The sequence below is a fragment of the Muscardinus avellanarius genome (genome assembly GCF_963383645.1).
Source record: "Muscardinus avellanarius genome assembly, chromosome: 12".
Taxonomy (NCBI): Eukaryota; Metazoa; Chordata; class Mammalia; order Rodentia; family Gliridae; genus Muscardinus; species Muscardinus avellanarius.
In genome coordinates this window covers 80214501-80238951 of record NC_137798.1, presented here as the reverse complement: position 1 = coordinate 80238951, position 24451 = coordinate 80214501, and the positions used below count along the sequence as shown (strand labels likewise).

The window sequence follows — 24451 nt, the reverse complement described above, 5'->3', positions numbered from 1 at the left end:
ATCTGAGGCCACTCAGATGGGTCATGTGGGAAAAATGCATCTTTCCTAAGACTTATTTTTCTATGCCTCTCTTTAACAGTAAAATTGGTTTAAGAATTTAATATTAGAGGGTGAATCTAGGGGAAGGTCAGCTCGATGACTTCAGTGTAGGCTTCAAACCCGGTGGGGCGGGGGGAAAGTTGGATCATATACTCGAGCCCAAGCCATCAAGACTAGTGATGACATTCTGGAGTCTGGAGTCAAAACATCTTAAAGTAATCCACAGAAGGCTCCCCCCGCCCCCGGAAGGTGATTCCCGGGCATCTTCTCCTAAACCTCAGGCACTGACTCTCATTCTAGCCAGAGTTCTCTCCAAGCCAGTGTTTAACAGCTATGCGGGCAGTAACCTCCAGCTCAATCATAGAAAAACAAACGAACATCTAAGAGATGGTGAAGGTTTTAGTGGATAATAAAAAAACACAGGTTAATGAAAAAAAAAAAGTGTTCAAGGTCAGCCCTCGATCCTCCGGGTAGAAGCCATTAGGCAGCATTTGCCCGAGCGATTTGCCCGAGCGCTTTGCCCGAGCGCGTACACTCTGCCTTACGTGGTATGGCAAGCCCTTGAGGACAAGACACCTTCCACCCATAGCAGCAGCCAGGACTCTACACTGCTACTGCCTATCGCTTGCCTACAGGTGTATAGGAAAGATTTTCCTGTGACCAGGGCTCCACATACCTAGGATTTATCATTGTGAATGTATACAGCTGTGCCAGGAGAGGTAGACATTAGTTCCAAGCCAGAAAGAGAAAAAGCAGAAGTTCCTTGTATGTTCTATCACTCCCACACTGCATGTCACATCCTATGTGACAAATTTAATTCCCATAAAGGGTCTCCCTTATCTGTAAACAATCTTTGCCATTAAATTATTTCAAGAGTATAGTGGTAAGATTGCAGAAGCTTCATGCCATGTTTTGTATTTGGAATTTTATTTTTCTATCTCACCCCACAAATTACAATCTGTGTTAGGACAGGGACTGTATCTTACTACTCAATCCTCAGAGCCTACCCAGGAAGGCACAAATCCACTAATGTTCCCTGAGTAAACATGGGGGACTGGTTCCAGGACCTAAGATATCAAAATCCAAGGGCACTCAAGTGCCTCATATAAAATGATGCAGGGCCAGAGAAACAGCTCAGTGGCCAAGTGCTTGCCCAGTGTTCAATCTCCAACACACACACACAAAATAAGGTGAAATGTCTACATATAACTTATTCACATGCTTCTGTATACTTTAAATCATCTCTATATTACTCATAATTCCTAATACATACAATGTAAATGCCATGAGCATAGTTGTTATACTATATTGTTTAAGAAATAAGAAAAAAATGTTTGTACATGTTCAATACAGATGCATTTTTCCCCAAATTTGTTTTATCCATGATGGGCTGAATCCAAGGATGTGGAAACCCGCAGATACAGTGGGCTAAATGAGGAGGGTTCCCTGCAAAGATATCCCAGCAAACAATCTTGGTGAGGCTGCCTCTGTTCCCAACACACACACACACAAACACAATGTTCACTCAAGTAAACAATCAGTTTTATCAAAAACTCAGAAAGTGCTTCATGTCACTGGAAGGCTAGCAAAAAAAAAAAAAAAAAATGAGAGGTTAAAATGACCTCTTTTTGCATAGACCACAAGGGAGTTATTGCTCTGGAATTAAAAGAAGTAATAGTGACTAGAGTAAGCGGTATATGTTGCTCCTGTGAGTGTCACACACGATTTTCAAGATAATTTCTGCCTGGTCTTCAAGTCTTGGGCAAGGTTCTCAAATGAGTAAAATAATAGCCTTGACATACATATTTTGTTCCTTGTCTGCATGAGATGTATACTACATTTGTTCATTCATACCACTGAAACTGCCAAGGCCTACCAATCCACTTGTGATTCACTCAAACTAACCTCAGGTTCATAAGGCTATCTGCAAATGTCACATGTCTTATTTATCAAAGTGGAAATAGAAATTTATTATCAAAGGTGTAGTTATTAATAGCCTAACACAGTGAGCAATCAGTGGCATAGAATTTCCAGTAGTGTGTGTGTGTGTGTGTGTGTGTGTGTGTGTGTGTGTGTGGTGCTGGGTATTGAACCCAAAGGCATTCTATCTTCCAACACCCACAGCCCTTTTTATTTTTGTTCTGAAACAGGGTCTCACTAAGTTGCTAAGGTTGGCCTTGAACTTGTGATCCTTAATCCTTCTGTCTCAGCCATCCACTACTAGGATTCCAAGTACTTTCAAGTACTGTGCCACTATGCCTGGCCCACGTGGCTTTTAATTTTATCATAACTCAATTTTTTCCTTACAGCATGGTCCAGAAAAATCTTAGGCTTTTGTTTCTTTGGGGGTACTAGGGATTAAACCCAAGGCCACTTTAACACTGAGCTACATTTCTAGCTGTTTGTTTGTTTATTTGTTTGTTTATTTATTTATTTATTTTGTGGTGCTGAGGGTAGAACCCAGAGGCTTTTTACCTTTGGGCTACATTCCCAGACCTATTTTCTATTTTATTTGGAAACAGGATCTCACTAAGTTGCTGAGAGCCTCACTCAGTAGCTGAGGCTGGCTTCGAACCTGTGTGATCCTCCTGTCTCAGCCTCCCAAGCGCCGGGATTACAAGCGTGCGCCACCACGCCTGGCTCCAGCTGTTTATTTTTAAAAACAGGACTAACTTAGTTGCTGAGGCTGGCCTTGAACTTGCAATATCTTGTTTCAGCCTCCAAAGTAGATGAGATTATAGGTGTGTGCCATCATATGTGATAAAATCTTAGATTTTATGGAGGTCTAGAGATGGTGTTTCACAAGATTATTTCATTAATAATCTGGGCTTGGCATTCTTTTGAGCGCTGAAGAACAATGAAGAAAAATCCTTGACCTTATGGAGATTGTAGCCTAATGGGGGGGGGGTTATCATTGCAATATGTAAAGAATGTGTGAGGCAAAGACAATTGGAGTCTGGAAAAATTATTGCTATCACAAGTGAAATACTACCTCAAAGTTTTCAGGAGTTCTAAACTTCAAGACCAAGTGTCTGTGGGTCATCAAGGGGAGTCTGGGTAGGAGTGTCTCTGAAGCCTTTGGAACTGAATATAAATTTCTAAGAGCACATTTTGTTCAGGCAGAAGAACATAGGGTTCATTCCATTCTCAAAGGGATCACTTAGACTGATATGAAGACAAATTTGACTATAGCTACATTCATGTTATCTTCAGAACTACATCAATATCATTTGAGAATAATGTTCTGTGTGGTATTACTACATAAAGGCTCATCAAACTATGACTGGATCAATTGAACATGCCATGAAAGACTGCCATGGGGCTCTGAAAGATCTAGAATAGAGAAATGCTGTGGCTAGTTCCTCCTGACCTATTTTAGTATGTGTATCTAGAACAAAAGACAATCCTTGAAGAGGAAATACTGGTATCTGTTCTAGTCATGATCAAAGGAAAGACAATCCAAAAATGGCAATGTTATGAATGCTATGGTTAAATATAGAATTTTTGGCTGAAGAATTCATTATTCTTCAGTAATATATTATTGTTCAGAGCTGGTGTGATTAAGTCATGAAGGTTGTAATCTCATTAAATGGTTGTATAAATTTACTGCAATGCATTTACTGGATTGTAACTTAGGCAGGTGGGGTGTGGCTGGAGAAAGCAAGTTCCTGGGGATGTGGCCTTAGGGACCGTGCTTTGGTCTTTGAATCCTCTTGCATGCTTTCTCTCATTCTCTCGTTTCAGGCCTCTATGATGTAAAAGCAGAGGTCTTGTTCTTTCTCTTTCTCTGCTTCCTGAAGCCATGTACTGAGCTGCACTTACCCTGTTTTATGTGGACTGAACTCTGAAATCTCCAAAAACTATAAGCAATCTTCTTTTAAGTTGTGTGGTCAGTTGTTTTGGGTTATACCAGTAAGAATGTTGACTAAGACACTTGGTATCTACAGGGGATTGATTCTAGGGCCTCTTTACAAAATATAAAAAGCTCCAGATGCTTAAGTTCCTTTTATAAATGACAAGAGTATTTTCATATAACCCATCTATCTACTCCCATATACTTTAAATTATTTCTAGATTACTTATAATACATAACACAATGTAAATGCTAAGTAAATAGTTGTTATGCTAAATATAATAGGGAATACTGACAAGAATAAGGTCTGTACAAGTTTAATACAGAGGAAATTAAAAAATAATTTTTATATTAACCCTATGGAACCCCACAGAACCCATGTATACAGAGGGCCAACTGTACTACCAGTAAATCAGGTTCTGAGATAGCAGAGGACACTAACCTCAAGGAGTTTACTACCTACTAAATGAGATAGTTATGTTGACACATACAGTGCAATGAGTAAAGTGGCATCTGGGCTTAATCAAGATTGATGCACAGCTTAGATATGATGACTTGGAAATGTTTCTCATTGAGAAGATGGCATAAGCTAAGGCATGGAGACTAAAAGAATTTCTAGGTGAGCCACACAATAACTTTGTGAGATGCAAGGGAGTCAGGCAAGAGAAGGATCCTGGAGCCAGTTTCTAAATAGAGGCTTGGAATAACATTTAATAGCTTGGGCTTCATATCATGGACAAAAGGAAGGCCTCTTGAGATTCTTAAGTAGAGGATTACCATGATCAGATTGGTGATTTAGAAAGAGCACCTCAGAGTAAAGGTGAGAGAGAGTAGGAGACTGGCCAGGAGACCATTTACGAGGTAACTACAGCTGTCCATCTGAGAGATAATGAAGGCCTTCAGCATGACAGAAGATGTAAAAGCAAAACAAAAGATATACAGCAGAGATATTGTAGAGCCAGAATATATAAAATTTAGCAACTTGTTGGACAAAGAGAATTAGGAAACAAAGAGAAGCACTGATAACTCTGTACCAAAATCCTTAGAGCTACAACGCCACTAATACAGAGAAGGAAGAAAGGAGGAAAATAGACAGGCCTTAGATATGTTGACTATTTCTTTACATATTTTCAAAACATGTCAAATATTTTGGATGCTGGGCAATATACTTAGGTGGAAACATCCAGCAGACACTTGCAAGTTTGAGCCTGGCATTCAGCAAAGAAGTTGAGACTAAAGATGCATATTTTGGGAAAATCCATAGAGAGATACCAAATGAAACTCTGGGAAAAGAAAATTTAACCCGGGAGAAACTGTATATAGAAAAAAAAGTTCTTAGAATCATGGGCTGGAATGCAGAGATCTACTGGAGGAAACCCATGAAAAGCAAGGGGACAGAGTCCAGAGATCACCTTATTTTTTTCAATCACAGCTACTCTGCTAGCAGTTTCTACATTTAGGTTTGTATGTCAATGGCAACTAAAACAATGCTGAAGGTAGAACACAGTTTTAAGGGGGAAGAAAATGAAGGGATGAATTCTCAAAAGAATTATGGGAGGGTTAGAGAAGCTAAGAAAAACTTTCAGTAGGTGGTGGTCAGTAATAGACCCGCATGCTAAAGGAGGATAAGAACTAAAAATAGATGACTAAAATTGGTGATTTCAAGGTCATCAGTGACCTTTGAAAGAGAGAGTAGGACAAATGTTGAGATGAAGTCAGACTGCACAAGTGAATATGGGGGAGGAACAGGAAGGGAACCTGGGACAAGGGTATGTCACTTTAAGGAAAGTTGCTAATATAGTGAAGACAGGGGCCTAAAGGGTTATGAGGGTAGTAAGAGAAAGGTTCCTTTGAAAAGAGACCATGGAGTAGGTCAAAGAACCAAGGAAAATGGGAGATTTAAAGCCATGGGAGACATAGGAGAGCCAGGAAACTAGACAGCTTTCATCGGAGCTGGAACCCAGAGCAGAGAGGCACAAAGATCCAGAGAGAAGAATTAGTCTTGACATTAAATTATCTTTGAAAAATAAATAGATACAAACAAAAGGATGAGGATATGAGGGAGGCTAAGTACTTTGTTCAAGGTCTCACTAACTTAAGAGCTTAAATTTTTTTCATTGATCCTTTTCTCTTTCTAGAAATGGGAACAAGCAATGTATGTAATACAAAAGAGTACAACATTCTCTGCCAAGAAAGAATACAAAGCCAAAGAAACTAAAGTTAGTCAACAATCACAAAACCAGAGCACAAACACACAATAGTCCATTTGTGTCCGGATAAGCTAAGATGGCAGGAAAAAAAGTTTGTATTACCAAGTCCCTAAGAAGAATGTATGAAACGCTCTCAAAGAATTAGCTCTGTGTCTTCTACTTTTAGCTTCAAATTGGAAATCTGAAACTGAGATTCACTGGAGGTCCATGGTGGACCCTTATGATAGCTGATGAAGCAGCAGCAATGATAAAGAATTTCTTTGTGAATGGGAGAGTGAAACAGCAAGTGTGGTGAACCAAATGCTCCATACTCAGAGGCATCTTAAAGCTGGTCAGGAAGGAATCTGGATACAGAGCAAAGAAATCAAATGGTTTTCTGTTCCTCTCTTCATCTAAATGAAAAATGTGAAGAGCAAAGTGTCTCCTCCCTCTCCGTATCTGTCAGCACATTTCCAGGAGGCCTGGCCACATGGCAGGCTGGCTGGGGAGCAGAGACTGACACAGCACACGGGTTCGCAGTGGGGCCCCGCCTGGGTGGTCTGCTGGTATCCCTTTGATTAAACTCCCAGGCTGGGAGAGCTGGAGCAGCTCCTAATGATAGCTGAGTCCTGAAATCTCACACTCCTGTGGCACAGAGAGGACCAGAGCTCCCTCTGAGGCTCTGCCTCCCACTCCTCACCATGGGCTGGGCTAATTCACTGCATTCTTTTGTGAACTAACAGCAAGAACCAAAAAGGGCCATGTCTGTCTGAGCTCCACACTCCCTCGCAGCACTGACTGAGGCAGAGATAGTGAGACCTCACACCAAAGCCTACTCCAGCACCCTGTAAGCCACCACAGTGCCCTCCACCCTAGGCGCAAACGCCTCTAGAAAACACCGCTTTCAGGAACATACATGCTGACTGCCAAAAGATCCCATCCCACAAGATAACCAGCCTCTTACCTGCCAAGGGAAAAGAATAAATCTGAGCTACTCTCTGTTCAGATTTCCAAGGTATTTGTTGAATAATCATACATTGAGAACACACACCTCTTCATATTTCAAATGTACATATTGCCTGTGCAAACATCTATTTTTAAGTAGCCAGTGCTTATAAGGAAAGTTTGATATTCTTATATATTTTAAGTTTTAAATAACTCTAAATCATAGCATAAATGAGAAAGAAAATTTCAAAGTAAATGAGATTTTACTTTTAGCCACATAAAGTCCTTAAGAATCTAGCCTCTGATGTAAATCTGGGTCCCTCAAAGTTTATTAACAAGTTTGGGGTTTATCAGAGTATTCTTTGCCGTTGGCTAGCTCACTGCCCTGTAGAACCATCACCAGAAAGTGAGCAGGGGAAAGAAATAACATTGTCTCATCTTCAATCCACCTGCCTCCCAGCTACCTGGTTCCTCCCAGCTCCCTGGCCATATGAGAAGGGGCCAGTTCCTTCACAGGCTTCCCAAGCTCCCCCTCAATCAGCCCTTGCCCCCTCTCCACCTTCAATCCCAGCTCCTCCCCATGGACCCCAACCTCCCATGCAGCACTAGACAACACGTTTCCCCGTGTACAACACAAGCAGGCTAATGTTTATTCTGGAAGCTGCTCCTCTCCTTCTGCTAGTTACCTGCTCACCTTTAAGATCCAGCTGAAGTATTTATTACCTCTTTCAGGAAGGTACTTTGGCCTTCTTCCCACTCCTATCCACAAGCTGGGTAATGTATCCATTTGGTGCTTAGTTATTTCCCAGGAATGGCTTTGTCATGCATGTTCCAAGCTATTACTAATCATCTGTTTATGTGGCTGTCACCTTAACAAGATTGTGAGTTATTTCACATGGAGGACTATGTCTTATATCATTTTCATGGCTTAGTACAAAACCTGGAACAGTCATAAGGTTTAGTTAAAATGTTACTTAGTAAATAAATGAACATAAGGAATAAGATAGTCTATAGAAAATGCTTTAATAGGCTAAGTAGCAGAAATTTTAAGCAAAAGCAAATGGCTTTTCAGAAATATCTAATAATTTCAATTTCTATCATCATTTCCCAAATACTACAAACAATATACGGTCAGCTTTCCTTATCTAAGAAGTCTCTAAGTTTCTTGCCTAGAAAATAAATTAAATATCAGAGTTTATGGGCTACAACTGAAGCACTGCTAAGAGGAAAATTCAGTTTTCAAAATAGTAAGAGAACATAAGGAGTAAAAATCAATCAAGCACCCACTTCAAGAAAGAGCTAAGAAAGGCAGAAAGTAGGAACTAGTGAGGATAAAACAAGAAAATACTGATTTAGAAAACAACAGAATAAATAAGAATATCCAGAAACCACCTTATGAGAAGGAGGCTAGTTACTAACCCTATTAGAAGCCGGGCGTGGTGGCGCACGCTTGTAATCCCCGCGCTTGGGAGGCTGAGACAGGAGGATTGCACGGGGTTCGAAGCCAGCTTCAGCTACTTACTAACCCTATTAGAAAACTTTAAAAAAATAAAAAAAGGAATCACAGACAAAAAATAGTAACTACATACAAGGAAAACCAAAGATAGGAGGAAATCAGGAGCATTTAAAGTGATTTCTGAAAACAAAGTTGTTTCTGATGACAGCTAAATGTAAGCTCTTAGATGGTGAGCCCAGAGAGGAGCGCGCCTGCCCTTTTCTGTTTGGCTGTCCACCTCTCTCTAGAAAGCCACAGACAACATATTACTTATCTTAGTAAGAAACTAAGGCAACTATTTTTAAACATGGTTAAATGGAAAAGAAAACAGATAGATCCTACATTAAACCATTAAACCACTGCTATAGGTTACTAGTTATTTTTTTAATCAGAATAAACAAACAAATCCAATAATATTAAGAATTTTCTAAATGCCAAATTAAGGAATTGCTTTCTCTGAAGGGAAGGGAGTGAATAACATACAACTAAACTTTTTTTTTTTTTTTTTTTGCAGTCCTAGGGATGGAACCTGCGGGACATTCTACCTCCAAGCTACATCCCCAGCCCTATTTCTTATTTTTTATTTTGAAACAGGGTCTGAGTTGCAGAGGGCCTCACTAAGTAGCTGAGGGTGGCTGTGAACCTGCAATCCTTCTATCTCAGCCTCCCAAATGCTGGGAATACAAGCATGCCTGGCTACAACTGAAATTTTTAATAATAAAGTACATTTTACCCGCCAACTTACATTTAAAAAATAAAATTAGAAATCATTTATTATTGAAAGCCTCTGGAGATTTCATTATCAAGATTTTTTAAATATTTCACTATTTTAATATTGTATACCAACTTTTTTGTGGTACTACTTCTGAGCTGTACCCTTAGCCCTATTTTTTTATTCTTTATTTTTAAACAAACTCTTACTAAGTTGCCAAGGACCTAAGTAGCTGAAACTGGTCCCGAACTGCAATCCTCCTGTCTCAGCCTCCCAAGTACTGGGATTAAAAGCGAGCACCACCATAGCCGGCACAATATTTGAGTATATGGCATTTAGACTATTAATTCATTAATTCTTTTATTTTTGCAGTACTATGGATTAAACCTGGAGCATTCTACCTCCAAGCTATACCCCCAGCTCAATTTTTTATCCTTTATTTTGAAACAGTGTCTCACTAAGTAGTGGAGGGCCTCTCTAAGTAGCTGAGGCTGGCTGCAAGCTGTGATTCTCCTGTCTCAACTTCCCAAGTACTGGCATTACAGCCGTGTGCCATGTTCAATGGCATTTAGACTTGTTAAAGAGGCTTTTGTAGGGGCTCCTCATGACCCTGTTGTATTTTTCCTCACCAACAATGAAGACCCTGTGGCTGCGAGAAGTTGAGTGAACCACCCAGGAACACACTGCCAGGCAGAGCCAGAGAATGACAGTCTGTGAACACTCTCTTCTGCTACTTCACATCCTGCTTATTACTTACCATAGCACCTTTCTCAGTACTACACCAAGCACTTAACCACCCTACCAAGATATGAAAGTTAAGACTGACATCTAATGGCGGGTTCAGATTCCTACGAATAGGAGTCTCAGGGTGAACCTTCAATTCACTGGCACTAAAGTTCTTATATGTAGGTGAGAAAAACTGACAGAAGGGGGATATTTTCCCAATAAGGACACATAAGCCTTAGATTCCTATAGGATAAAGATCTTGTCATTTTGTGGTAAAGCAAATGGTAAGAACTGAAAATATATAGGCACTAATATCATCTATGTTTTTACAATAATCACAGAACCTTTTTATAAAGTCTTAGTGCTTGTAGCTGTTTGTTCACTTATAATTTGGAGACATACCAATGATGAGTGCAGCAGATCACAGACCTTTACCCTTTCTCATAGAAATTTCAGATTTTAAAATTCCTTCTCCTTCTACCACAGTCATGATATTCTATTCCCTCTTCCCATCATTCTATCACTAAAATCTAACTCTCCAATTCTCTGCAAATCTCAACAATGCCTTTACAAGTTTCTTTGTTTTCTATTTCACATTAGGCCTACACATGTACTCCCTTCAAAGTAATAGGGATTTGAAAAAGAAAATAATTACTGCTTACCCTACAACAAGGCTGAAGTAAAGTTTACCAAAGAATTACCTTTAGTTATGGTCCTAAAGTTTTTACAGAGAACCAGGACACCACCAGGGAGCAGTATGTTGCCTACTGTTACCATGAATTCGAAGTAACTTTCAGCTTTGTTAGACTTGGTTATCATTAGAGTTATCACCAATTAAAGTATCTGACACAACATATATATAACAAAATATAACCCTGGAATTAAATTAAGATAAGTCCTTGAGAGGACTTTAATGCCAGTTAGCATTAAGGAAGAAGAGACAATACGGTTTCTATGTTCAATTAAACATCATGGGAATAATAAGCAGGAACAAAGAGAATCCATGAAGTTATTGAAAGAATCTTGAAAGTTCACAGTGCTGTAAGCATGATACATAAATATACATATATATTCACACACACATATACATGAAATCACATTTAGGCAATATCCTCATATCTACTTCTGCCCACCCAGCTTATTGAATGACCTTAATCATACAGCATCTTTCAGCCTGTTTCCTCCATCTATAAAATGGGGAGAATACTATGTATTGAGTGTCTAATTCTTTATTAATCAATACCTATAAAACAGTCTGAGATCATAAAACAAAAGGCAGTATAGTGGGGGTAAAAATAAAAGTAATGCTATGCCATTCTGGTTGAAATTTTTTTTTTTCTTTTTTTTGGTGGTACTGGGGTTCCGGGAAACCCTTCTACCTCTGAGCAACACTCCCAGATCTATTTTTATACGTTTTTTATTTGGGAAACAGGGTCTCCTAGGCCAGCATGGCTGACTTCGAACCTGCGCGATCCTCTTGTCTCCGCCTCCCAAGTGCGGGGATTACAAGCGTGCACCAACACGCCCGGCCTGGTAGAAATATTTAAAACACAAGACTTTACTAGAAATTTTTACCAAAGAAAAATGTTATTTTAAAAGAGCCTTTTAGATGGGCGTGGTGGCCCACACTTGTAATCCCCTCGCTTGGGGGGTGGAGACAGGAGGATTGCGCAGGTTCGAAGCCAGACTCACTGGCTTAAGAGACCCTGTTTCCAAATAAAAATATAAAAAATAGGTGTCCTAGTGTCCCAACACTAGGACAAGAGACACTTTACTGACTCATAAAGATCTTTAACAATAAAAGGTATATAAATTATCTTCAAATGATCAAAATCATCAAAATAAATCCTGAGCATGCCCTAGAAATTTTACCTATAGCCAGGAACCCCACTACCACCAAAAAAAAAAAAGCCTTTTAGGTTATATGTACAGCTGAATGTTCAAGTCTCTAATAGGTAGGCAATAGCCTAACTTGGCAGTGCCTCTAACAGAAAATCATTTTCTTTACAACAGAGGAAGGAACACTAGGCTCTTTAGCTTGTTACCAACCAACACTCATTCACGAGGCATAGCTTATAGGAATCAGGGAAGGATATCCTGTCAATCCTGTCTCTGGGAGCAAGGCGCTCTGTGGCGCCATCTGTTCCTACCTGTTGGGTGAGGAGACTGATGTGGCTGGCTGGAGAGTACTGCCTTGCTGCCTGTTTCTCAGCGAGCCGCTGAAGTTCTGCCGTAACCATGTTTTGGTTGTAGCGTTTGCTGTATGAGGAACCATCTTCTCCCTCCTTCTGTGTTTTGGCTACTCCTGAAAGATGCTTGTTTGGATGGCATGAACCTGCTGAAAAAGAGAAGATTTCACCCATTTAGGAAAAAGCCTTGAAAAAAAAAATTGGATATAAGAAAAACACTAGGACAAGAGACACTTTACTGACTCCTAAAGATCTTTAACAATAAAAGGTATATAAATTATCTTCAAATGATCACAATCATCAAAATAAATCCTGAGCATGCCCTAGAAATTTTACCTATAGCTAAATTCTCACATGCATTTAACTGCTTTTGCAATTAATTATGAAAGAATATTATAGGTAGTAAGAACAAGCCAATACTAAAACTTTCTATCCTTTAAAAATATGCTGGATTGAGGATGTAGCTTGGTGGTGGAGTGTTTGCCTAGCGTGGTATATCTATCTATTTACATTTTCTCTGATATTGCTCAACAAAGTCTTATAAAACATATCAATCACTAAGCCAACCAATCATGAGAAGGAGGGGGAGGAAATGGGGTGGGAACTGGGAAAGGGCTAAATGAGTGATGTGTGCATGTATGCCTCTTCCAACTTCTATTCCATTAAGATGTATGACAATGATGCACCAATAGAAACACTTTTTAAGCTGAGCGTGGTGGCGCGTGCTTGTAATCCCAGCATTCGGGAGCCCGAGCCTGGAGGATCGTGGTTTATGGACAGCCTCAGCTACTTAGCGAAGTCCCTCGCAACTCAGGGACACCCTGTTTCAAAAATAAAAAAGACTGGAAAATAGGGATGGGGGAGTAGCTTGGAGGTAGAATGCCCCTGGGTTCCATCCCCAGTACTACCAAAAAAAAAAAAAAGTTATTTTTTTTCTAGAGCCCTATTTTTTGATTATTTTATTTGAAACAAGGTCTTACTAAGTTGCAGAGGGCCTCACCAAGTAGCTGAGGCTGGCTGCAAACCAGAATCCTCCTGTCTTAGCCTCCCAAGTACTAGGATTAAAAGTGTGTGCCACCACACCCAGCTTAGTATTTCTTTTTTTATCTTTTTATTTTCATCCATTTCTGAATCCTTATCCTTAGTAAGGAGAGAAACAGCATATAGCTATATTTCTGAAAACTTCAAATTCATAGTCTTCTACCAAGTTAAATTCCACTCATTTATGCTTATTTAATTCCTTATATACTTGGTCTCAGTTTATCATGTCTTAAATTTTGATTTTTCTTGTGTTTCTTATACTTCTTACTTGTATATGCCTATGTTTGTGGACAGATTTTTTCTTCCCTCAATTCATTTTCCTTCTCCCCACAAGTTTAGAATTACATACTTTTATTCTTTTAGTGGTGAACATTGAATTTTGATGCTTTTAAATTTTTGAATTAAAAAAATCCATAGTTAAATAATATTTTGTGTGTGTGTGTGGTGCTGGGGAATGAGCCCAGGGGCATTCTACATCCAAGCGACACCCCCAGCCCTATGTTTTATTCTTTATTTTGAAACAGGGTCTCACTGAGTTGCAAAGGGCCTAAGTAGTAGTGGAGGCTGTCCTGAAACTGTGATCCTCCCAACTCAGCCTCCCACACCTGGCATCATAATTAAATACCATCTTAATCACATGCCCAAATTATTCAGTCATCATAGGAAATTTTAATTCCAATTATTTGTAGACTATATATTTTTGTCTACATATTATTTCCACTACTCTTTATTCAGAATATGTTCTTTGATAATAGTGGAAATATGCTGAAATTCAGTATATCTCTACAAGAAGTAGGGTCCCAACTACTAAAAATTAAACAATATATTTAAAAATAACTCATGGATCAAAAAAGAAATCACAACAGCCATTAGGGAATGACTTTGAACTATCTTCTTCTATTCCTTAATCTTCTCTTGGGAAAATGAAAAAAAAGGGTTTTAAAAGTTTTAATGATGACAAAGGGTATGGGAGACACTGATCTTACTGAATTTCTCACATGGGGAAATATAAAGTTCAAAATAGAACATAATGAATTATTATTATTACTGATTTTAGAAAATAAAATCACAAGAACAATAATGACCTGAAATTAGCATAGATATATATGTATATATTCTTATTTATGACATTAAAATAGGCCATTTAATATCTATGATTCAAGCTACATATTACAATATCCATTTCATTTGAAATCAGGTATTGATTTACAAAATATGGATTAGCTATTTACAAAATATGAATTAACCTGCAAATCACCTTACTACTTTTATTACTAAAGTGTTTAAAAACTTAAATCAATGTTAGGATACTCCTCAAACTGACCTTTGGATTCAGTGTCATCCCTATCAAAATTCCATATGTCTTTCTTTTTTTGCAAAAATTGACAAACATCTATAATTTTTTTTTTTTTTGGGTGGTACTGGGGGTGGAACCCAGAGTCTTTCTACCTCTAGGCTATACTCCCAGACCTTTTTTTTTAAAATATTTGTTTTGGAAACAGGGTCTCACTAAGTTGCTGAAAGCCTCACTGAGTCGCTGAGGCTGGCTTCGAACCTGTGCGATCCTCCTGTCTCAGCCTCCCAAGCGCAGGGATTACAAGCGTGCGCCACCACGCCCGGCAAACTTATCTATAATTTATGTGAAAATGCAAAATATCCAGAATAGTTGAAACAATCTTGACCACAAGGAATGAAACTGGAACAATCATCCTTGGTGATTTCAAAACTTATTCTAATGCTACATACAGTAAGACAGCATAGTGCTGGCAAAAAGACAAATATATAAATTGATTGTGCTAAAATTGAGATTCCAGAAATAAACTTTTACATTTACAGGTAACTGATTTTTGACAAAAGCGCCAAGACAATCCAACAAGGGAATCAGTAGTCTTCAACAACTGGTGCTGAGACAACTAAATATCCACGTGCAGAAAAATGAAATTGGATCCCTACACATATCATATATAAAAATTAATTAAAAATAGAAAGACCTAAATACAAGAGCCTATCCTATAAAAATCTTAAAAAAAAACAAACTAGAAAATCTTTAAGACCTTGGGTTAGAAAATACTTTTTCAAATATGATAGCAAATCCACAAGCGACAAAAGAAAAAAATAGACAAATCTGACTTCATTAAAACTTAAAATATTCTGTGCTTCAATGAAGTAAAAAGATAATCAACATATTAGAATATTCCTAAGTCATATACTTGACAAGGGACTTGTATATAGAATATATAAAGAATACTTACAATAATAAAAGGACAAACATCCCAATTTAAAAACAGACAAAAATTAGACATTTCTCCAAGGAGGATAATACAAATGGAAAAAAATGCATATTGAAAGATGCTCACACATCATTAGCACACTTCAGGAAAATTCAAATCATAAACATACATACATACAAACTCACGTCCTGTAGCATGAGTAAAATAATAAACTTTAAATGTCAGCAAAGACATGGAGAAACTGGAACTCTCTTATACCAGAGGTGAAATGATAAAGACATTTTGGAAAAGTTTGTTAAAATTATATCACCCAGCAATTCCACTGTAGCCATATATCCAAGAAAGCAAAAGCATGCATCCATACAAAGACTTTCATATGACTATTCATAGCAGAATTATTCGTGATCAAAAAGTAAAAACAAACCAAGTGTCCATCAACTGGAGAATGGGAAAATAAAATGTGGTATATCCATACAATGGAATGTTATTTGACCATAAAAAAGAATGAAGTATAAAACATACAACAACATGGATGAACCTTGAAAATACTATGCTAGATGAAAGAAGCCAGTCATCAAGACTATCTATTCCAGGATTCCACTTTTATGAACTGTCCAGAATAGACAAATCTGCAGAAACAGAAAGTAGATCAGTGGCTGTCAGGGACTGATAGGAGGAAGAAGTAGACAGTGACTGCTAATAGGTATGGAATTTTTTTAAGGTTAATGAAATGTTCTAAAATTAGATTATGGTGATGGCTGCACAACTCTGTGAATATACTGAAAAAACCACTTAATTGTAAATTTTAAAAGGGCAAAACTTATTAATATGAGTTATATATTAATAAAGCTATTACTTAAAAGTGGGGGGCTAAGGATATAGCTAAGGGGTAGAGTGCTTGCCTAGTATGTGTGAGGCTCTGGCTTTCATCCCCAACACCACGGGGGGGGAATGGGGAAGGGGGAAACTTGACTAATAACATGGAATTGTTTCATTTAAATTAAATACCCTCTCTTAAGAATTCTTTATTTATTAAGGTCATTCTTGACTTTAAATGCACTGAAAAATAAGGAGTACTAATTTGATGCCAGGAATAACTACTTGTATCTGAAAGAATGCATATAGCACATTCATAGGTCTATGATCATCTGTGTGGGAAATCTCTTGACTGTACACATCTAGTGAATAAAAGCCTCGCCTTATTCATCTCTTTCTCTGTAGTACCTAAAAGAAGTCCTGTTCCATTTTATGTCAATGAATGAATGCTACTGGGCAAAATGCAAGACTCTTCTTTGGTTACAGCAGAACAATGCAGCATGTGTCCCTTGACCTTTCAATAGAAAAGGCAAAAAAGGAAGAGATGGCATTCTTCTGTCACTGGGGTTGGAGAGGAGCTGACATTGCGGGCTGCCTTTCATTTTCTCACTCACCTGCCTTTGCTGAAGAGGGACGAGACAGTTTCTGGCTATAGATGTGTGCAGCACTTTGGAAAGAGGAAAAGGGGCCAATGGTGTAACTGCCTGATCGACAGCGTGGCAGGCCAGCGGGGCCTGATACGTTCTGTGTTCCAGGATGTATGGAAGGAGAAGCACTGTCAGGGACTGGGTTCAGTATAACTGCTGGCTGGTGAGGCATGCTGGGGATGGCTGGAGGAATTTGAGATAAAGAAGAATGGTGGCCAGGCCCTGGAGAGAGGGCAGAGGCTGTAATAATAGATGACAAATGGGTGTTGGGAATTTTCTGCAGAAGAGTAGCAGCAGGACCAGAGAAAGAAGTAGAGGTACAATTGGTATAGACTAATTTAGCCTCTTTTTCAGCGGAAGTGGTAAATCCTATTAAAACAAAACAAAAAACAGATCATTTTAAGAAAAATGGGCATATAATCTCTATGAAACATAAACATTACTAAAACATCACAATAATCTTAGCATGAAACAGAAATCATGAAAAATACAGACTTTAACGACTATTCATCATGAACTTAATAAATTTTGCCTACCAAAGACAACCTGGCAAGAGACATTTTAGTTTGTTTTTAGTCCTTTCTAAAAGCTAGAGTTGGGGCTACCTCCACAAAGCACAACAGGAATGTCTCACAAATGTTAGGACAGCAGGACAAAGTTTCTGCAAGCAATAGCTAAGCTAATTCATCTCCCTCTTCTTTTCACCCTTTTATGGAAAGAAAAGTGCTCAGAATTTCTAAGGAAAATAGAATTTCTAAGGAAAATTCCTTCCTTTTGGAGGGAATATAGGTAGTGAGTAGTTAAGAGGAAATTTTAAGAGAAAAGGAAGAACAAAGAAAGGGAATTTGGGTGGGGGGGTGTAATGTTCCATGCTTCAGAAATATTTAATATCTGTAGACTATTTTTTTCTTTAGAGATTTATCAGAGAGCAGCAAATCTATGTAGGTTTGAATCACTCACGAGATAATTTATCAGACTGCATTTCTGTTGGCTGTGGCTGTTTGGGCTGCTTTATTTTCACTTCTTGCATTGTTTCAGGGTGATCTGAAATAAAAAAAAAATAAGAAATACTGAACTTGGGCTCTCTTACTAATCAAAATTAAATCATCATTTTGTTACCAAAAATATAATACATGCACTAATCCATGCTTGGAAATATTGCACATCTCATCACACTTTTGCAAGGATGCCCCCCACCCAGTCCAGCTGAGTGGGCAATAAACTGAATGATACCCTGCTATTGCCAACTCCAGCTCTGCCTAACTGAACCAGGGAAAGACTCTTAAACACAGGGCAACCATCAGTGGACCGCCAGCTAGCTAGGGCACACCTGGAAGAGAAAATAAGTAAGGGCAATCACATGCTTCTGCTAGAATTCAGACTAGGGACTTAAATCAAGTTGGCTGATGGTACCCACTAGGGTCAAACAAATGAAACCATGTATGGAGTGGGGCCACTACTACAAGGCACAAAGAATAGTCCTACTATATGATGGAGTAAAACCTAGACACAACAGTGGCTCTATACCTTAAGCAAAATGCCTCAATTTTATTTGGGATAGATTCATTAGTATATTCAATAACAAATCATTCTAATCAGTTTCTACTTGAATAAATTAGTTTTTCTACTACATAATTGTGAAACAGAACAGCCAGAATTAATAATATAATTAGGGGAATATTTCAAAATCCTTGTCCAAGGTTAAGTTCATACCAAAACTTAAGCCGGGCACAGTGGTGCATACCTGTTATCCTAGCTACTTGTGAGGCTGAGAAAAGAGGATATCAAGTTCAAGGTTAGCGTGGGCAATCTAGCAAGTCCTTTCTTAAAAAAAAAAAGGCTAGGGACATAGCTCAATAGTAGAGTACTGGCTGGCCTAGCATGTGTGAAGTTCTGGGTTCAATCTCTAGTACTGCAGAAACAAACAAATATCATCTCTTTGGAAAAACTTGTTATATTTATACACACACACACACACACACACACACACACACACACACACACACACACTTGGGGGGATTATTTGCTTCAAACCTGCAATCCTCTTGTCTCAGCCTCTCTGTACTGGGATTATAGGTGTGCGCCACCATACTGGGCTTCATTTCATATTTTAGATAACCATTTTCCTGGCTATTTTCTCATTAAATTATGATAGCCTAGGTATTTCCACACTGGATTATGATAGCTTTAAGAGCAGGGAAATGTCTTTATCTTTGAACCTAGTACTTAGACAAAAGTAGTATGCTGATTACTTGTCCTCATACTTTCACCTAGGTTTTAAATAAATCTTACACCTAAAGCACAGAGCTTTGTTTATAACAGAATGTTACTGCTACATTTTGATCATGTGAGCTGGAGACAGTGTGGTCCGCATTCAATTCCAGAATTCCTGATCATGGTGTTCTGCAGCAGCGGCCACACAGGCGAGCATTCTGGGTAGCTGCACTGCCTGAGGGATGCCAATGGCATTTGGGGCTTGGGACCAAGGATATGAGACATCCCACCAGATACGGAACTTCCCCACACAACAAAGGATTCTCCCCCAAATGCCAGTGGTGTTGAAGGGTCTCACTGGATAAGAATGAGAAAAACTATTAGAAGAGACAAAAGAGAGCCTGGTGTGGTGGAGCACATCTACAACCCAGTACAGCTAAGACGGGAGGACTGCAGGTTCGAAGTAAGTCTCAGCAACTTAGTAAGGTTCTCAGCAACTTATGAGACCCTGTTTCACATTAAAAAAAAATAAATAAAAAGGACGTGGCAAAAGAGTGGAGATGAAGAGAACAAGCTTTGCGCCAGGCAGACTGAGAACCAAACTCCTTCCCCTGTACAGTGAAGAGTAGACCTGAGCAAGTTACTCAGTTCTTTCAGCTCACTTTCTCATCTGTAAAGGGGATTTAATATAAGGCTGCTATGGTTTGGATTGGAATGTTTCCCCAAAGTTCATGTGTTGAAAGTGTGTCTCTGATGCAGCAAGGTTCAGAGGCGGGGCCTGGCTGGTGGGCACTCACCCTGGGTACTATCCACATCCAAAGGCCTTTCCTCTTCCCCTCTGCTTCTGGCTTTTGCGATGAGAGGGCGGCATTTTCTGCCCTCTTCCCTGCCTTTGCAGTGCTGGCCAACCATGGGCTGAAACCTCTGGAGCCTATGAAACTGTGAGCCCCAATAAACCTTTCCTTCTCTAAATTGTACATGCCAGTTGTTTTGCTCACAGTAATGGAAACGCTGATTAAAACAAAGGCCTACTCTGAATGATGGTTGGAAGTAAAAAATAAGATCGCGCCCAGCACATAGTAAGTAGCCACTCAATGTTAGCTATTATTAGTATTTCCTGAAAAGCTCTCTGTTATTATCATGAAAAAATAAAAATAACAACCAGTTTCCTCTTCTGCCTTCAGGACAAAAAGTACTGCTCCCTATCTCCCACCCCAGCCCCATGCTGCACCTTGACGACTTCTAGTGCTCAGCCATCATAGTATTCTTGACTCTCCCCTCCACGTCTCACTTTTTCACATTTTCTTTCTGTTCATTAATTAACCAGTATACTTACCCCCTTTTGCCCCACTATCAGAGTAACTGTGGCTGTTCTTAGAACTTTTAGAGTGAGTCCCCAGGAAGACACTCGCAGACTTGTTTTTCTGGGTATAAAAAGTCAACACCTCCTCCAATTCAGCCTCACTGAAATGAGAAAAAGTAGTCAGCACAGAATTCTAGCTTAGAAAATCTTTGTACTACATTTTATTAAGAAAACTATAAACTGAAGAAGGAAAAAAGTGAAAAGCACAAGTTGAAAATTCCTCTTTAATAGAAATTAAATATAAATGAAAGCAATCTAAAAACTCTAACACACGATAATTCATCCCAGTGGATCTTCTCGCTCTGCACTGGCCAATATGGCAATCATCAGTCATATGTAACCATTTACAATTAAATAAAGTTAAAGCTTATTTTCCCTTGAATTACAGTAGCCATATTTTAAATGCTCAGCAGCCATACACACACACACACACACACACACACACACTTAGACTGAACTAAGTCTAGAAAACCATTTCCATAAATCTCAGAGTAACTTCTAGGGTCTCCACAGTAGCTCAATGCAGGAGATAAGTGCCTTGAGTAACTACAATGATCTAAAGCTGAGGTTGCAAACAGGAGAGCCATGGTCTTGGAGTCACCAAACTACAGAGTGTGGGCCAAATGTGAACAGTGACCTGTTTCTGTATGACTTCTAGCTCTGTGTGTGTGTGTGTGTGTGTGTGTGTGTGTGTGTATGTGTGTGTGTGTACATTTTTTTTAAAGAATATGCAATATATATGGAGCCCATAGAGCCTGAAATGTTTATTAAATGCCCCTTTACAGTTTACCTACTTCTAAATAATTTTAGTAGCCTCACTAAAGGTGCCACTTGCTATTTGAGTTGCCTGTTAGAAATAAGGAGAACCACCAGTGTGGCCACAAAAGAATTCTCTAACCATCTATACAATGCAAGAGACTGAACTAGATGGTGTCTAAGATCACTTCAAACTAATATGATTATAGGCTTTCCAAATGGAAAGTATAAAGAAAGAGATCAGAGCCTAAGGGATCCTTCCAGTGAACACATCATGTATGGTCTGTAGTATCCACAGCAGCTTCTCAACAGCCTTTTTTTTTTCTTTTTCCTGAAACCTAGTTTCACATAAATGGTCTTCACGTAACCAAAGGATGCCCACATTATTACAAAGAACCAACATGCTGTCTTCAAAATATATTGTAATGTAGGTCTAGAAAACCATTTCCATAAATCTCAGAGTAACTTCCAGGGTCTCCACAGTAGCTCAATGCAGGAGATAAGTGCCTTGAGTAACTACAATGATCTAAAGCTGAGGTTGCAAACAGGCAGCTGCCTTTGCCTGCCAAGGTGTTTTATTTGGCCCTTCTCAGAATACTGAAAAGCAAAGGATATGGCCAGTCAAAATATAAGCTGCCCACTTCATCATTTATGCCTTCCTGCTTGGCTCCTGTAGGCATTTAAATTTACCAGCCCTGACAAAGGCACCCATGTACTCACTCTAACTTAGTGAAAGAACTGACACTGTAACTTATTTCCCAGTAATCAATGCTCAGTCCACATCAGTAGTAAATATGATCCAATGTATCTTATCTTCAAATCTACATTAATTAACAGTTATTATTAGTTATCATTTATTTTTAGTTTTCAGTTAGGCCTCTAGGGGCATACACATCATTCTTTAAAAGTTTGGATTTTTTCCCCATTTTTATATTTGAAGGACTTTTGAAGAGCTCTAGGAGAAACCAGAAATTATTTTTTCAGTTTTAAAAATAGAATTTCTGGACAAAATCTACTCTTTTTCCTTTCCTTTTCTTAAAATATTTATGTGAGAAACTATTACCTGTTGTATCAAACATATTACTCAAGACCCAAGAATGTCACTAAAATAACATTATATAACTATGGACCTCCTACAAAATGATGCATTTGTTTGCTATATGATTATGCACATGGTGCTAAGGCCATAGTGAGGTCTGCACAAGGAATTCAACAATGGTCAAAATATGCTGGTGAGTGTTAAACCATTATCTAATTTAACTTCACTTATAACAGAGATACTTTTCTACTGATTTTTCTCTGCAATGTGACTTTGTTGACTAAAGTCTAATTACTAAGATTTACGGTTGCATTATCCTTTATTTTATTTTAGTGATCTTGCACAACTCTCTTAAATAGAAAAAAAAACCTTCTAGCATGAGTTTTTACAAACTTTAAAATTAAGTGCCTTTGTTATCTCTTCCTTTGGAAATAATGTCAATGGATGAAATAGTCTGACTGACTTGTATCAAGATAGAGTTGAATATTGTGATTTTCACTTCAGAGAAGTTAACGCTAAGCATGAAAGGCTTGTTCTATTTTACATAAATTAGGTGTGACCCTCACAGTGTTGAAAAATTACCAATTCCTTAACCCTCTCAAAATAGGAAAAAAATACGCTCATCTTCACTGCATCAGCAGGTGAGGGATAAATTCAGACCCAATAAACACCAGACATCTTAACTTCACATTTCCAACAGTCTCTCTCAGTACTTTGAGTGGTGCGTACTTGAAGGCTGTCTAGAACTAGCCCAGACACCCAGAGGCACTGTTTTGATCACTGCAACCATGACAGCAGCAACATAACTGGCTGCGATATGGAAAAGATGCCTGTTAAGCTTTTTCTCCTTCTGAGAGTGATTTCATTCAACTCCATGTGTCAGAGACAAAGGAATGTTGGGGATTTAGTGAGTAGGATGGAAGAAAGGATATGACAGTTCTTGTTAGTCAGGAATCTTCTACCTTGCTTGTCTGATGAACTCCTGAAAGTTTTCTGTGTTCACCCCATCTTCCTCTTCTTCTTCAAGTTTCTTCTTCGATTTTTTTTCGGCCATTTGTTCTGTTTCCTATCCAGTGTCCCACCCCATGGAAAAACAAGAGATAAAACTGACTCCTGATAAATGCACACGTCATCATCTGTTTTCATTACCCTTGAGTTTTAATTGGACCTTATAGTAAAGACTTTTTTATTGCTCTATGTACTTTTGCTACCTACAAATTTGATACATTACTTCTGGTCATTATTTGATGAAATGTTTTGAAACTCCCAAGTAATAGTTGTGAAATAAATGTAAATTTTTATCATGTTTTTACTTATATAGCCCATTAAGAAAAGAGCTTTTAATAGTAATTTAGTAAGATCTGAGATCACACTTGCAGCTTTACAAGTACAACAGAGACACAGTATTTTGGTGCAATTAGGAAAGAAATTTAGCTTTTATACCAGCTTCCAAATTGAATTCTTTTATAAATTTTTTTAGTGCTAGGGATCAAACCCAGGGCATTATATATACTAAACAAGCACTCTACTACTGAGCTATACCACCAGCCTCTCACTAAGTTGCAAAGGCTAGCCTCAAACTGGGGATGCTGCTGCTTCAGCCTCTGGAGTAGTCAGGATTACAGGCATGCACCACTATACCCAGTTAAAATTGAATAAATTCTTTACTTATATCAGATATAGCAGAATTCTCAACAGTTCTGTAGTAAATCATGGATATGGTATATTGATATTCTACTAAAGATTCAAGGCAAATTTAGAAATGCCATTAAAATTTCTAGGTCACAAACTTTTCATTCTGCAAATGATATTTTCTTCTTTCCCAAATAATATTTTTAATGCATTCTGAGACCTGTAGATATATAAGGTACTTACAAAACCCCTAATTAGTATATTTCTTGGACTTAATTGTAAAATGATGTCCAGAGAAGATGGTCTAACTCTCAGAAAAAAGAAGAATGTGTTATCATATTAAATTCACAGTTCTAATTGCTCTTTGTAGTCAATTCACCATTGTCTACAGGCCATTATCAACAATATAAATGCATATGTGCCAGGATTAACCTCAGCGGTGATACAGCTCAAAGGATGTGTGTGGTACTGGGGATGGAACCCAGGGGCACTATACCTCTGGGCTACACTCCCAGCCCTATTTTTTTTTTTCTTTTCTTTTTTGCAGTACTGGGGATGGACCCC

General features: G+C 38.5%; 1 protein-coding gene across 3 annotated transcripts in view; it reads right to left on the bottom strand.

Moving 5' to 3' along the window:
* TTLL5 (tubulin tyrosine ligase like 5) overlaps positions 1-24451 on the bottom strand; it is a gene marked incomplete at both ends in the record, with an annotated part of 224442 nt that overhangs the window by 85546 nt on the left and 114445 nt on the right. For 2 of the 3 annotated variants that reach the window (XM_080707336.1, XM_080707338.1), the window contains 5 exons: positions 12110-12297; positions 16851-17252; positions 17844-17927; positions 20434-20561; positions 23218-23321. In XM_080707336.1, coding sequence (XP_080563462.1) covers positions 12110-12297; positions 16851-17252; positions 17844-17927; positions 20434-20561; positions 23218-23321 — 906 coding nt within the window. The remainder of the gene's footprint in view (positions 1-12109; positions 12298-16850; positions 17253-17843; positions 17928-20433; positions 20562-23217; positions 23322-24451) is intronic. The other variant, XM_080707337.1, reaches the window with a different exon arrangement.